The 13,873-nt window shown below is 40.1% G+C and overlaps 2 protein-coding genes and 1 pseudogene across 6 annotated transcripts in view; all 3 read right to left on the bottom strand.

The window, feature by feature from the left end:
- LOC113037086 (protocadherin alpha-C2-like) overlaps positions 1–13,873 on the bottom strand; it is a 208,589-nt gene that overhangs the window by 182,046 nt on the left and 12,670 nt on the right. Inside the window, exon 1 of one of the 5 annotated variants that reach the window (XM_026193960.1) lies at positions 6,891–10,452. The exons of 3 other annotated variants lie outside the window; for them this stretch is intronic. In XM_026193960.1, coding sequence (XP_026049745.1) covers positions 6,891–9,248 — 2,358 coding nt within the window. In that variant the 5' untranslated portion in view covers positions 9,249–10,452. Of the gene's footprint in view, positions 1–17; positions 2,393–6,890; positions 10,453–13,873 lie in introns of those variants that run through there. One more of the 5 variants, XM_026193978.1, reaches the window with a different exon arrangement.
- LOC113037322 (protocadherin alpha-8-like) lies at positions 2,980–5,814 on the bottom strand. The gene has a single exon (XM_026194281.1). The coding sequence runs from the start codon at positions 5,427–5,429 to the stop codon at positions 2,997–2,999; it is 2,433 nt and encodes an 810-aa protein (XP_026050066.1). The 5' UTR covers positions 5,430–5,814; the 3' UTR covers positions 2,980–2,996.
- LOC113029741 (protocadherin alpha-8-like) lies at positions 10,181–13,861 on the bottom strand (annotated as a pseudogene).

The following is a 13,873-nucleotide window of genomic DNA, read 5'->3' as shown; positions in this document are numbered from 1 at the left end:
TCGTGAATTTATCCTACCTCTTCAGATGGCCGTCTTCTGTCTGGCATCACCAGAGTATTTGTATGGCTTCCTGGTACTATAGTAGATCCTATACTCATTCTGGGTCCAACTAACATGTACTTCCTGTCTCCAGATCTGTACTGGATGCTGTGACACAATGTCCCATCATAATTTGCTTCTTGTAAATATTTAGAAGTATAGTCTGTGGGTTTGGAGCACTGCATTGCAATCAGCACGATGATGCTGACGAGAAAAAGCACAGAAACTGCGCCCAAAGTTATCATCAGATAAAATATGACATTACTGTCCTCATCATCTTTTGCTGTACTTTTAACATCAGAAGCTGCAAAAGCCTCTTTGGGCTCCACAAGTTTGACAATCACAGTAGCTGTTGCTGAGAGAGAAACGTTGCCGTTGTCTTTGACCAGTATGAGCAGTTTATGCTCAGCCTCGTCTGTCTCTGTGAATGAGCGAAGTGTTCTGATCTGTCCTGTATAGCGGTCCAAAGCAAAGAGACTGTGGTCAGTCACTTCCTGGAGTGAAAAGAGCAACCAGCCGTTATATCCTATATCAGCGTCATAGGCTCTGACTTTAGTCACCAAGTGTCCTGCGTTGACGTTTCGGGGAATCTCCTCCACACCTTGAGCAGAACCGTTGGAGCTGAGTGGATACAGGATGACTGGAGCGTTGTCGTTCTGATCCAGGATGAAGACGTTGACTGTGACGTTGTTGCTTAGTGACGGAGTTCCAGAATCTGAGGCAACAACTTGGAACTGGAAAGTTTTCAGCGTTTCAAAATCAAAACTTTTCAGCGTGGAAATGTGTCCGTTATCACTGTTTATACTTAGTAATGACATAATGTCATTTTGGCTCCCCTCTTTCACAATTCGATATGAAATTGCTGCATTGTCACTTAAGTCTTTGTCCACTGCGCTTACGGAGAATATTGATTTCCCAGCAACGTTATTTTCTGACAGGTAAAAGTGTAGTGGATTTATGGGAAAATGTGGTCTGTTGTCATTTACATCTGCTACCTGGATGTTCAAAGTTTTAAAAGTAGATAAAGGGGGCTCTCCACAGTCGGTCGCTTTTATTGTCAATTCATATTGAGATACCTCCTCTCGGTCCAAAAGAACTTTAGTGACAACGGAATAAACGTTCTCTTTATATGATGGTTTTAATTCAAACGGTAAGTCTGAGGTTAGGCTGAGAATAATTTTCCCATTCACACCAGAATCTTTATCTCGCACACTGATGAGTGAAATCATTGTGCCGGGCTTTGAATCCTCAGACACTGTATTTGAAAGCGATGTGATTTCAATTTCTGGCGGATTATCATTGATGTCTTTTATCTTTATAATTAATCTGCACTCACCAGTTAATGGAGGTGTTCCTTTATCTGATGCCTCGATATCCAGTTTATAAACGTCGTTTTCTTCATAGTCCACTATTCCCTTTATTCTTATTTCCCCACTTATTTTATCCAGTTCAAATATATCATAGACTTTTTTCTTGAGTGTTTTTCCAAGGCTGTATACAATTTCACTACTGAAACCTTCATCTGGGTCTGTCGCATTCATTCTAAATATTGAAGTCCCTACTTGAACATTTTCATCTATTTCTATTTGGTAGCTCTCTTGACTAAATGTTGGACGGTTGTCATTTGTGTCAAGAACGATTATAGTAACATTTATGGTGCCTGATCGCGGAGGTTTTCCTCCATCAACTGCAGTGACAGTTAACGTGTATTTGTTGATTTTTTCTCTGTCCAACGATTTCTTCAGCACCAAAAATGGTATTATATCCTCATCGCTCTGTCGGATTGTTACTTCAAAATTTTCGTTTGAGGTTAAAGTATATGTACGAATTGCGTTAATTCCAGAATCGGGGTCCCGAGCAGTGTGCAGCTGAAATCGTCTTCCTGCCATGGTTTGTTCAAAAATTTCAAACCTCTGTTCTTTTTCGGGGAAAACAGGGGAGTGATCGTTAATATCAATAATTTCTACAACTACGTAGTGTATTTCCAAAGGGTTTTCTGCTATAATTTTTAGCTCCATTATGCATGCCCCACTGCCCAGGCAAAGCTCCTCTCTGTCGATTTTCTTAAACAAATATAGATCCCCGTTGTCCTGGTTTACATCAAAAAACGCATCCTTGGATTCAGACACAACACGGAACCGCCGGCTGGTCAAAGAGCTGATATCAAGACCGAGATCCTTTGCAACATTTCCGACAACAGTTCCATCTTTCACCTCTTCTGCAACAGAGTATCTTATTTCTGCCGAAGCCTCTTTCCCGAAAAACAGCAGCAAAGCTACATGGAGAATAAACCAGACCCCATTCCTTCCACGACTTCGTTTTTCGTTCTCCATTGTAATCAAACAAAAGATTTAAAAACAATGTTTGGACTACCTAGCTCATTGCCTGTTGTAATATAATGAATAAAGCGCGATTTGGAATGATTGCGAGCTCGAGTCAAGCGTCTTCTCTGCTTATAGCAGTGGCAAACAAAAGCTTTGTGAGAGGATGGGTAAAGTGGTCTCCAGTTTGTCAATGTAATACTGACACCCAGAGGTTACTGGAGAAGTATATAGTCATAAATTACAGTGTTTAAAAAGAAACCGTTATTCCAACAATTAAATACGTTATCAGGGGGTTTAAAATTTTGTTCCATATGTTGATTATCTCAGAAGATGTTATTTAACCCGCTTCTGAAGAAAGAAGATCAGCCCGGACCAACACTGTTCAGCAGCATATATTTGATTTAAGAAAAGTGCCGTTCAGCAAAGTAGCATGCAACATGTCTGGTAACGTGCAATTCCACCGGTTTTTCATGAGAATCGACCGCATTACCTAGACCCATATTTGATTCAGTAGAAGCATTATGAATCACCATTTATCATAACCAAAATGTCAATGAAACTAACTTTAGTGTTAGCACTGTAGTCTTTAGCTATGATACTTTAGAATTGTGATTTCAAAAAAGAAAAGAAAATTTAGATGATATAAAAAGTCAAATTGATGGAAAAGAATGCACAAAAACATGTGACATCACACTTTAAAGCTCTTACCTCTTCAGAAGGACGTCTCCTATCAGGAAGCACAAGAGTATTTGCGTGACTTCCAGGTACTATAGTAGATCCTATACTCATTCTGGGTCCAACTAGCATGTACCGCTTCTCTCCTGATCTGTACTGGATGCTGTGACACAGTGTCCCATCATAATTGGTCTCTGGCAGATATTTAGAAGTATAGTCTGTGGATTTGGAGCACTGCATTGCAATCAGAACGATGATGCTGACGAGAAAAAGTACAGAAACTGCGCCCAAAGTTATCATGAGGTAAAATATGACATTACTGTCCTCATCATCTTTTGCTGTACTTTTAACATCAGAAGCTGCAAAAGCCTCTTTGGGCTCCACAAGTTTGACAATCACAGTAGCTGTTGCTGAGAGAGAAACGTTGCCGTTGTCTTTGACCAGTATGAGCAGTTTGTGCTCAGCCTCGTCTGTCTCTGTGAATGAGCGAAGTGTTCTGATCTGTCCTGTATAGCGGTCCAAAGCAAAGAGACTGTGGTCAGTAACTTCCTGGAGTGAAAAGAGCAACCAGCCGTTATATCCTATATCAGCGTCATAGGCTCTGACTTTAGTCACCAAGTGTCCTGCGTTGACGTTTCGGGGAATATCCTGCACACCTTGAGCAGAACCATTGGAGCTGAGTGGATACAGGATGACTGGAGCATTGTCGTTCTGATCCAGGATGAAGACGTTGACTGTGACGTTGTTGCTTAGTAATGGAGTTCCAGAATCTGAGGCAACAACTTGGAACTGGAAAGTTTTCAGTGTTTCAAAATCAAAACTTTTCAGCGCAGTGATTTGTCCATTATCCGAATTAATATTTAAAAATGCTGCGTTTTTCTGTTGACTGCTTTCCTCTCTGATTATACGATACGTTAAAGCCGCGTTTTCATTCAAATCTTTATCTGAGGCAGAAACTGAAAATATCGGCTTCCCAGGCTCGTTATTTTCTACCAGGTAAAGTTCAACTGGATTCTGTGCAAATTGCGGCGCATTATCATTCACGTCTGACACATCAATACTCAAAGTTCTGGATGTGGACAGAGGAGGCACGCCACAGTCTGTAGCTGTTATTGTGACGTCGTAATGGGAAACTGATTCTCGGTCTAATTTATGTTTAATAACTAAAGAGTACATGTTATCTTGAAATGACGGTTTTAAATCGAATGGCACATTGTCTGAAATACTACATATTACTTTACCGTTTAAACCCGCGTCTTGGTCTGTAATACTGATCAAAGCCACCACAGTCCCAGGTTTAGAGTCTTCTGATACAATCTTTGACAAAGATGTCACCTCTATCTCAGGTTTATTATCATTTAAGTCCAATACATTGATAATCACCCTGCAGTTAGTGCTCATCGGAGGTTGTCCTTTGTCTGTGGCGTGGACGTCCAACTTGTATACCTCCATATTCTCAAAGTCAATTCCGCCTTTCACTCGAATTTCACCAGTGTCCTTATCTAGGCTAAATGTATTATACAATTTAGTGTTAAGTTCGCCACCAAAAAAGTATTCAATCTTTCCGTTTACACCCTCGTCCAGATCAGTTGCATTTACCGTAGTTACACTAGTATCCCTATCAACATTTTCAGGTATTGTAACTGAATATAATTCTTGGTTAAATGTAGGGTGATTATCATTTGAATCGAGGACTATGACTGTGACATTAAGAGTCCCCGTTCTCGGTGGATTTCCGCCATCAACTGCTGTCAGTATCAGTTTGTGTGCATTCTCTTTTTCCCGATCCAGAGACTTCTGTAAAACTAAAAATGGTATCTTGTCCTCTCCCATCTCTCTAATTTGTAAACTAAAATGATCGTTATGGTTTAATTTGTACATACGTACAGTATTAGTAACAACATCTGGGTCCCGTGCGGCTGGCAACTGGAAACGTTTTCCTTGAAGAGTGGATTCAGGAATTTCTACTATTTTTTCTTCATCAGTGAAGCTGGGCGAATTATCATTTACATCTATGATTTCCACTCCTACATAATGTATTTCCATGGGGTTCTCAGCTACCAGTTTTAGGTTTTTAATACATGGATGTATTCTTTCGCACAGCTCCTCTCGGTCGATATTTCCGTGAACATACAGAACGCCATTGTTCGAATTTACTTCAAACTGAGCATCTTCAGCTCCAGAAACAATACGAAACCGTCGTTCCTCCAGTGAACTGATATCCAGTCCCAGATCCTTTGCCACATTCCCAACAACACTTCCTACCTTTACTTCCTCTTGAATCGAATATTTTATCTGAGCTGATACCCGCTCCACACAGCTGAGCATCAGAGAAAAGCTGATAGCAAGCCACCAGCACTGCGTTCCTCGTCTTTGTCCTCCTGCCTCCATCGTGTTAGATAACAAATACTGTATCTACCCACAGGTATTTATCGTTAAGAAGCTAGAATAAATCACAAAATATCCCGTCTGTAATGCTTCCCATTTTCCCTTGTATTCATGGAAAAATCACGGCTACCCTTGTTTCTCTGGACGATACCGTCTCCTCTCTGGCAACCAGAACAAAACCTCTATGGAAGGGGCAGGGCCACTATTGTAACATATTAGTTTGATGCAGATATGACACTGACACCTTGTGGACTGAACATCTTGTTACTCATTGTTGAAGCAATCAGCTACATGTGTTACACAAATATGTTTCCAACATGTAGTCTGCTCACTAAAAATTAACAGTCTTTCTTACTGAACATTTTTTTTGTTTGCTGTTTCTTTGTTATTTGTACAGCAATATGTTCAAATGATGGAGTACTTTTGCAGTTTCTGAAGCCCTTTTTGTTTATGGTAAATGGTAAATGGCCTGTATTTGTATAGCGCTTTACTAGTCCCTAAGGGCCCCAAAGCGCTTTACACAACCTGTCATCCACCCATTCACACACACATTCACGCACTGGTGATGGCAAGCTACATTGTAGCCACATCCGCCCTGGGGCGCACTGACAGAGGCGAGGCTGCCGGACACTGGCGCCACCGGACCCTCTGACCACCACCAGTAGGCAACGAGTAAAGTGTCTTGCCCAAAGACACAACGACCGAGACTGTCCAAGCCGGGGCTCGAACCGGCAACCTTCCGATTACAAGGCAAACTCCCAACTCTTGAGCCACGATCATCTTAGTATTTTTGTGACATTTAGTAAACAGACTAATATATCATGCAGGGCTAACTGCAACAGAGAACTCTATTTGTTATTGTGGCATTATTGTTTAGTAACGCAGTAGTTGCCAAATGCGCACTCTGTTTCCTTAACAAAAATGTGACTTAGAAAAAATTACACTCAGACTGGATGAAAATAAAAGATAGAATGACTCAAGTAAATGTAAGGGCTGTGTTAATCACTTTCACAGTGCAAATGAATAAATGTGAAACCATCAGATTTGAACTTGAACACCACCACTAGCTGACTAAACGTGATCTCTTATCAGAACCACGGACAGCGCTTGAGAATACCGCTGTTTCCCCCATAGTTTCCCGATATATTGGTCATCTTTCTTATTTATTGTGGGTTTTTTATGAAGCAATTTCCGCCTTATTAACAATTTATGTTCCAAAAATTTGTGCCACTAGTTATGATAACCTCGCGAGACAACTTTTAGAGGTAGCAACTAAAAAACTTTATAATTCAGTTACAAAAAACAAAAATACAAATCAAAAACCTTGAGCACATTTCTTCCATGTTCTAAACACTAATCATATTATATGTTTAAAAGGAAAAATGATTCTGGTAGAAAGAATTTTCATCTTTATAATCTTTGCAAGCAAAAAGACCTTCAATTTAAATCAAGATATGTTCTTACCTCTTGAGAAGGACGCCTCCTGTCAGGGAGTACGAGAGTATTTGCGTGACTTCCAGGTACTATAGTAGATCCTATACTCATTCTGGGTCCAACTAGCATGTACCGCTTCTCTCCTGATCTGTACTGGATGCTGTGACACAGTGTCCCATCATAATTAGTCTCTGGCAAATATTTAGAAGTATAGTCTGTGGATTTGGAGCACTGCATTGCAATCAGCACGATGATGCTGACGAGAAAAAGCACAGAAACTGCGCCCAAAGTTATCATCAGATAAAATATGACATTACTGTCCTCATCATCTTTTGCTGCACTTTTAACATCAGAAGCTGCAAAAGCCTCTTTGGGCTCCACAAGCTTGACAATCACAGTAGCTGTTGCTGAGAGAGAAACGTTGCCGTTGTCTTTGACTAGTATGAGCAAGTTTTGCTCAGCCTCGTCTGTCTCTGTGAATGAGCGAAGTGTTCTGATCTGTCCTGTGTAGCGGTCCAAAGCAAAGAGACTGTGGTCAGTTACTTCCTGCAGTGAAAAGAGCAACCAGCCGTTATATCCTATATCAGCGTCATAGGCTCTGACTTTAGTCACCAAGTGTCCTGCGTTGACGTTTCGGGGAATCTCCTCCACACCTTGAGCAGAGCCGTTGGAGCTGAGTGGGTACAGGATGACTGGAGCGTTGTCGTTCTGATCCAGGATGAAGACGTTGACTGTGACATTGTTGCTTAGTGACGGAGTTCCAGAATCTGAGGCAACAACTTGGAACTGGAAAGTTTTCAGTGTTTCAAAGTCAAAACTTTTAAGGGCAGTGATTTGTCCATTTTCTGAATTAATATTTAAAAATGCTGCGTTTTTCTGTTGACTGCTTTCCTCTCTGATTATACGATACGTTAAAGCCGCGTTTTCATTCAAATCTTTATCTGAGGCAGAAACTGAAAATATCGGCTTTCCAGGCTCGTTATTCTCTACCAGGTAAAGTTCAACTGGATTCTGTGCAAATTGTGGCGCATTATCATTCACGTCTGACACATCAATACTCAAAGTTCTGGATGTAGAAAGAGGAGGCACGCCACAGTCTGTAGCTGTTATTGTGACGTCGTAATGGGAAACTGATTCTCGGTCTAATTTATGTTTAATAACTAAAGAGTACATGTTGTCTTGAAATGACGGTTTTAAATCAAATGGGATATTGTCTGAAAGACTACATATTACTTTACCGTTTAAACCCGCGTCTTGGTCTGTAATACTGATCAAAGCCACCACAGTCCCAGGTTTGGAATCTTCTGATACAATCTTTGACAAAGATGTTACCTCTATTTCAGGTTTATTATCATTTACGTCCAAGACACTGATGATTACTGTGCAATCCGCACTCATCGGAGGTTGTCCTTTGTCCGTGGCGTGGACGTCCAACTTAAAAATATCAGTTTTCTCAAAGTCAATTTCCCCATTGATTCGAAGCTCACCAGTGTCCTTATCCATATTAAAAATCTCATATAAATTACCCTTAAGTTCTTCACCAAAAAAGTATTCAATTTGTCCATTTAGTCCCTCATCCAGGTCAGTCGCATTTAGCTTAATTACAAACACACCCGCATCTGTATTCTCACGTACTGTAGCGTAATAAACTTCTTGACTAAATGTAGGGTGGTTATCATTCGAATCGAGGACTATGACTGTGACATTAACAGTCCCTGATCTCGGTGGATTTCCGCCGTCAATTGCTGTTAGTATCAGTTTGTGTTCACTTTCCTTTTCCCGATCCAGAGACTTTTGTAAAACTAAAAATGGTACCTTGTCCTCTCCTCTCTCTCGAATTTGTAAACTAAAATGATCGTTATGGTTTAATTTGTACATACGCACAGTATTAGTAACAACATCTGGATCATGCGCAGTTGGCAATTGAAACCGTCTGCCTGTTATAGTGGATTCAGACATTTCCAATATTTTTTCATATTCTTGAAAACTGGGGGAATTATCATTTACATCCATGATTTCCACGCCCACATGATGTATTTCCATAGGGTTCTCAGCTACCAATTTTAGGTTTTTGATACATGGATGTATTCTTTCGCACAGCTCCTCTCGGTCGATATTTCCGTGAACATACAGCGCGCCATTGTTCGGATTTACTTCAAACTGAGCATCTTCAGCTCCAGAAACAATACGAAACCGTCGTTTCTCCAGTGAACTGATATCCAGTCCCAGATCCTTTGCCACATTCCCAACAACACTTCCTACCTTTACTTCCTCTGGAACTGAATATTTTATTTGAGCTGATACCCGCTCCACACAGCTGAGCATCAGAGAAAAGCTGATAGCAACCCACCAACACTGCGTTCCTCGTCTTTGTCCTCCTGCCTCCATCGTTGTCGTTTAGATAATAAATACTGTATCCACTCAGAGGTGTTTACCGTAAAGGAAGTAGCCTAAATCAACACTTCTTCCCATATTCCCTTGTATTCATGGAAAAATCACGGTTACACTTGTTTCTGTCTGAGGTATCGTCTCCTCTCTGCCAACCAGAACAAAACCTCTGTGGAAGGGGCAGGGCCAGAGCTAAAACATATTAGTTTGATGCAGATATGACACTGACACCTTGTGGACTGAACATCTTGTGACTCATTGTTAGAGCAAACATCTACATGTAATATACAAGTATGTTTCCAAATGTGTCCCAGTCACTATTAAAACAAGTCTAAAAATGTTTTCTTAAGAATTTTTTGTACCGTGATGGATTTAATTTGTCACATATTTCAGAGTCTCAGGAATAAAATTTCATGTATTTTTGCGTCATATGATGATCAGCTGATAGACGCGTACAGTATATCATAATGACTAATTGCAACAGGGAATTCTGATATTTGTCAGTATTACATTAATGCTGTGTAATGATGCAGGATTAGCCAAACGCACAAGTGATTCTGATAAAACTGCGCGCAGACTGGATGAAAAATAATCGAGGACACAGCACACGCGAGTTTCAGGCTTGTACTGCTAAGTTTCACGTTTCAGATGAATTAACAGGATCCCATTCGAACAGTGGATAGGTATATTACTATTTCCACGACGCAGTAATATGTAACACAATTAGTGATTTCTAATAAGTGTGATAGAAAACATAGGATTGGCGCTAAATACAAAAAGGTCTGAAACGAAAAACAGATTTGAACTTGAAGACCACGAGTTTATGTCTGAAGGTCACCTGTCCATGGACAACGCTAATGAATATGCATGTGTTTTGCCACAGTTTCCCAATCTGAGTGGCGTGACCTTCTTTATTTAGTTACTTATCTTTTCTAAACTATTCTTTCCCTATGCATACGTGGATATCCCAGCAATTAGTGCAGTGTCAAAAGACTACAGAATATAATGGGCAGTCTTTCAAAATGATGGTGATAACAACTAAAATACTGTTTGAAAATAAAGTGTGTAAAACAAAAAGAAGAGAGGAATGAAATAAAACGATTAAAAACCTTAAATACATTTCCATCTGTTTCAAAAGTTAATGATACATCGTAAAGGAAACTTCGTCTTGACAACCAAAATAACCTTGATTTAAAATCGCACAATGGACCTACCTCCTCAGAAGGACGTCTCCTGTCAGGGAGTACGAGAGTATTTGCGTGACTTCCAGGTACTATAGTAGATCCTATACTCATTCTGGGTCCAACGAGCATGTACCGCTTCTCTCCTGATCTGTACTGGATGCTGTGACACAGTGTCCCATCATAATTAGTCTCTGGCAGATATTTGGAAGTATAGTCTGTGGATTTGGAGCACTGCATTGCAATCAGCACTACGATGCTGACGAGAAAAAGTACAGAAACTGCGCCCAAAGTTATCATGAGGTAAAATATGACATTACTGTCCTCATCATCTTTTGCTGTACTTTTAACATCAGAAGCTGCAAAAGCCTCTTTGGGCTCCACAAGTTTGACAATCACAGTAGCTGTTGCTGAGAGAGAAACGTTGCCGTTGTCTTTGACCAGTATGAGCAGTTTATGCTCAGCCTCGTCTGTCTCTGTGAATGAGCGAAGTGTTCTGATCTGTCCTGTATAGCGGTCCAAAGCAAAGAGACTGTGGTCAGTTACTTCCTGCAGTGAAAAGAGCAACCAGCCGTTATATCCTATATCAGCGTCATAGGCTCTGACTTTAGTCACCAAGTGTCCTGCGTTGACGTTTCGGGGAATCTCCTCCACACCTTGAGCAGAACCATTGGAGCTGAGTGGGTACAGGATGACTGGAGCGTTGTCGTTCTGATCCAGGATGAAGACGTTGACTGTGACATTGTTGCTTAGTGACGGAGTTCCAGAATCTGAGGCAACAACTTGGAACTGGAAAGTTTTCAGCGTTTCAAAATCAAAACTTTTAAGGGCAGTGATTTGTCCATTTTCTGAATTAATATTTAAAAATGCTGCGTTTTTCTGTTGACTGCTTTCCTCTCTGATTATACGATAAGTTAAAGCCGCGTTTTCATTCAAATCTTTATCTGAGGCAGAAACTGAAAATATCGGCTTTCCAGGCTCGTTATTTTCTACCAGGTAAAGTTCAACTGGATTCTGTGCAAATTGTGGCGCATTATCATTCACGTCTGACACATCAATACTCAAAGTTCTGGATGTAGACAGAGGAGGCACGCCACAGTCTGTAGCTGTTATTGTGACGTCGTAATGGGAAACTGATTCTCGGTCTAATTTATGTTTAATAACTAAAGAGTACATGTTATCTTGAAATGACGGTTTTAAATCAAATGGCACATTGTCTGAAAGACTACATATTACTTTACCGTTAAAACCCGCGTCTTGGTCTGTAATACTGATCAAAGCCACCACAGTCCCAGGTTTGGAATCTTCTGATACAATCTTTGACAAAGATGTCACCTCTATCTCAGGTTTATTATCATTTACGTCAAGCACCTTGATAATCACCCTGCAGTCGGTACTCATCGGAGGTTGTCCTTTGTCTGTGGCGTGTACATCTAGTTTATAAACATCCACCGTCTCAAAGTCAATGTTTCCTTTTACTCGAATTTCACCAGTGTTTTTATCTAAGCTAAACAGTTCATAAATCTTTCGGTCAAGTTGACCACCGAAAACGTACTCTATTTCTCCGTTTGAACTTTCGTCCAAATCAGTTGCATTTACGGTAATTACACATGTATTCACCTCTACATTTTCGTGTATTGTTACTGAATACACTTCTTGACTAAATGTAGGGTTATTGTCATTTGAATCCAGGACTATGACTGTGACATTAAGAGTCCCTGATCTCGGTGGATTTCCTCCGTCAATTGCTGTCAGGATCAGTTTGTGTTTATTTTCCTTTTCTCGATCCAAAGCCTTCTGTAAAACTAAGAATGGTATCTTGTCCTCTCCCCTCTCTCGAATTTGTAAACTAAAATGATCGTTATTGATCAATTTGTACATCCGTACTGTATTAGTAACAACATCTGGATCATGTGCAGCTGGCAACTGAAATCGTTTACCTGGGAAAGTAGACTCTGAAATCTCCAGTATGCTTTCTTCCTCTTGAAAGCTGGGTGAATTATCATTTACGTCTATGATTTCCACTCCTACATAATGTACTTCCATGGGATTCTCAGCTACCATTTTTAGGTTTATCAGACAAGGAGAAATGCTTTTGCATAGCTCTTCTCTGTCAATGTTCTCTTGAACAGAGAGGACGCCATTTCTCGGATTTACTAGAAATTGATTATTTTCAGCCCCAGAGACAATACGAAACTGTCTTTCCTCTAGTGAACTGATGTCCAGTCCCAGATCTTTTGCCACATTCCCAACAACACTTCCTACCGTTACTTCCTCTGGAACTGAATATTTTATCTGAGCTGTAACCCGCTCCACACAGCTGAGCATCAGAGAAAAGCTGAGAGCAAACCACCAGCACTGCGTTCCTCGTCTTTGTCCTCCTGGCTCCATCGTTTCGCTTTATGTTTCCAATTATATACCCACTTAAAAGTCCTTTGAGCAAAGGAAGTAGTTTAAATAACAAAATATCCAGTGCGAAATGTGTTGCAGATTCCAAACAAACCGATGTATTAATCACGGCTACACTTGTTTCTGTGGAAGGTACCGTCTCCTCTCTGTCGACCAGAACAAAAACTGTATAGAAGGGGCAGGGCCAGCACTAAAATATACCAGTGTGATGCTGATATGACACTGACACCTTGTGGACTAAACATATGAGTATATGTTGATAAACAAAACTACCACATAAACTGCAACATCAGCCCGTCTGCAAGTTGTCGCTCCGTGTCTAGAAAATTGTTCTAATTTTTGCTAGTAACGTATGTGTTTCAAAGTAATACATCCGAATAACAATTTACTTCTACGAATTGAAGGCAGCAAATTTTCAGTTTTTTTCAAAAGAGTATGTTGATCAGTTAACCCACTTCAAGGCTGTCATATCATCGTCCCTAATCGTAGTAGTCAACATCTTATTTGTATTAGTATATCCAAGTGTTGTATTTTTCTTTAGGTCAAAGCAATTTAGCTTCGTGTGCGATTATTACTCTAAAAGAAAAAAGTGTGATTTTGACAAAATTGAATGATGATTGAGTGAAACGATGACAGGGTTTGAAGGCAATTAACAACATTTTTTCCAAGGAAAACAAATAAGAATCAACTACAAGGGACCTATGGATTTCTAATAAAATCAAACAAACAAACAAACAAACTCATAGACGCCTAAATCAATATAGCTACTGAATCGTGTAATTTAATCCCTAAATAAACACGCGACATTTTTAGTAAAAAAACAAAAACAAAAAACAACAACACAGAGAATCGAATTCTCATATTATGAACAAAACAAACTTAAATTTCAGCAGTTTAACCACTTGCCAGGACCATGGACAGTGCTAACAAATATGCTGCAATTCAGGTGTAATATTATCTTTAAATCAGGAACATTATATGTTTTACTTCTAAAGGGAACACGTCTGGTAAGACAGTTAAAACTTAAACATGGTC

This window comes from Astatotilapia calliptera, chromosome 2 (assembly GCF_900246225.1).
Source record: "Astatotilapia calliptera chromosome 2, fAstCal1.2, whole genome shotgun sequence".
In the NCBI taxonomy this organism is placed as follows: Eukaryota; Metazoa; Chordata; class Actinopteri; order Cichliformes; family Cichlidae; genus Astatotilapia; species Astatotilapia calliptera.
The sequence above is the reverse complement of the archived record's forward strand: the minus strand, read 5'-3'. Positions and strand labels throughout refer to the sequence as shown.

Bases quoted from the DNA above. Each gene is read 5' to 3' on its own strand.
- LOC113037322 (XM_026194281.1), bottom strand. From the start codon at position 5,429: ATGGAGGCAGGAGGACAAAGACGAGGAACGCAGTGCTGGTGGCTTGCT.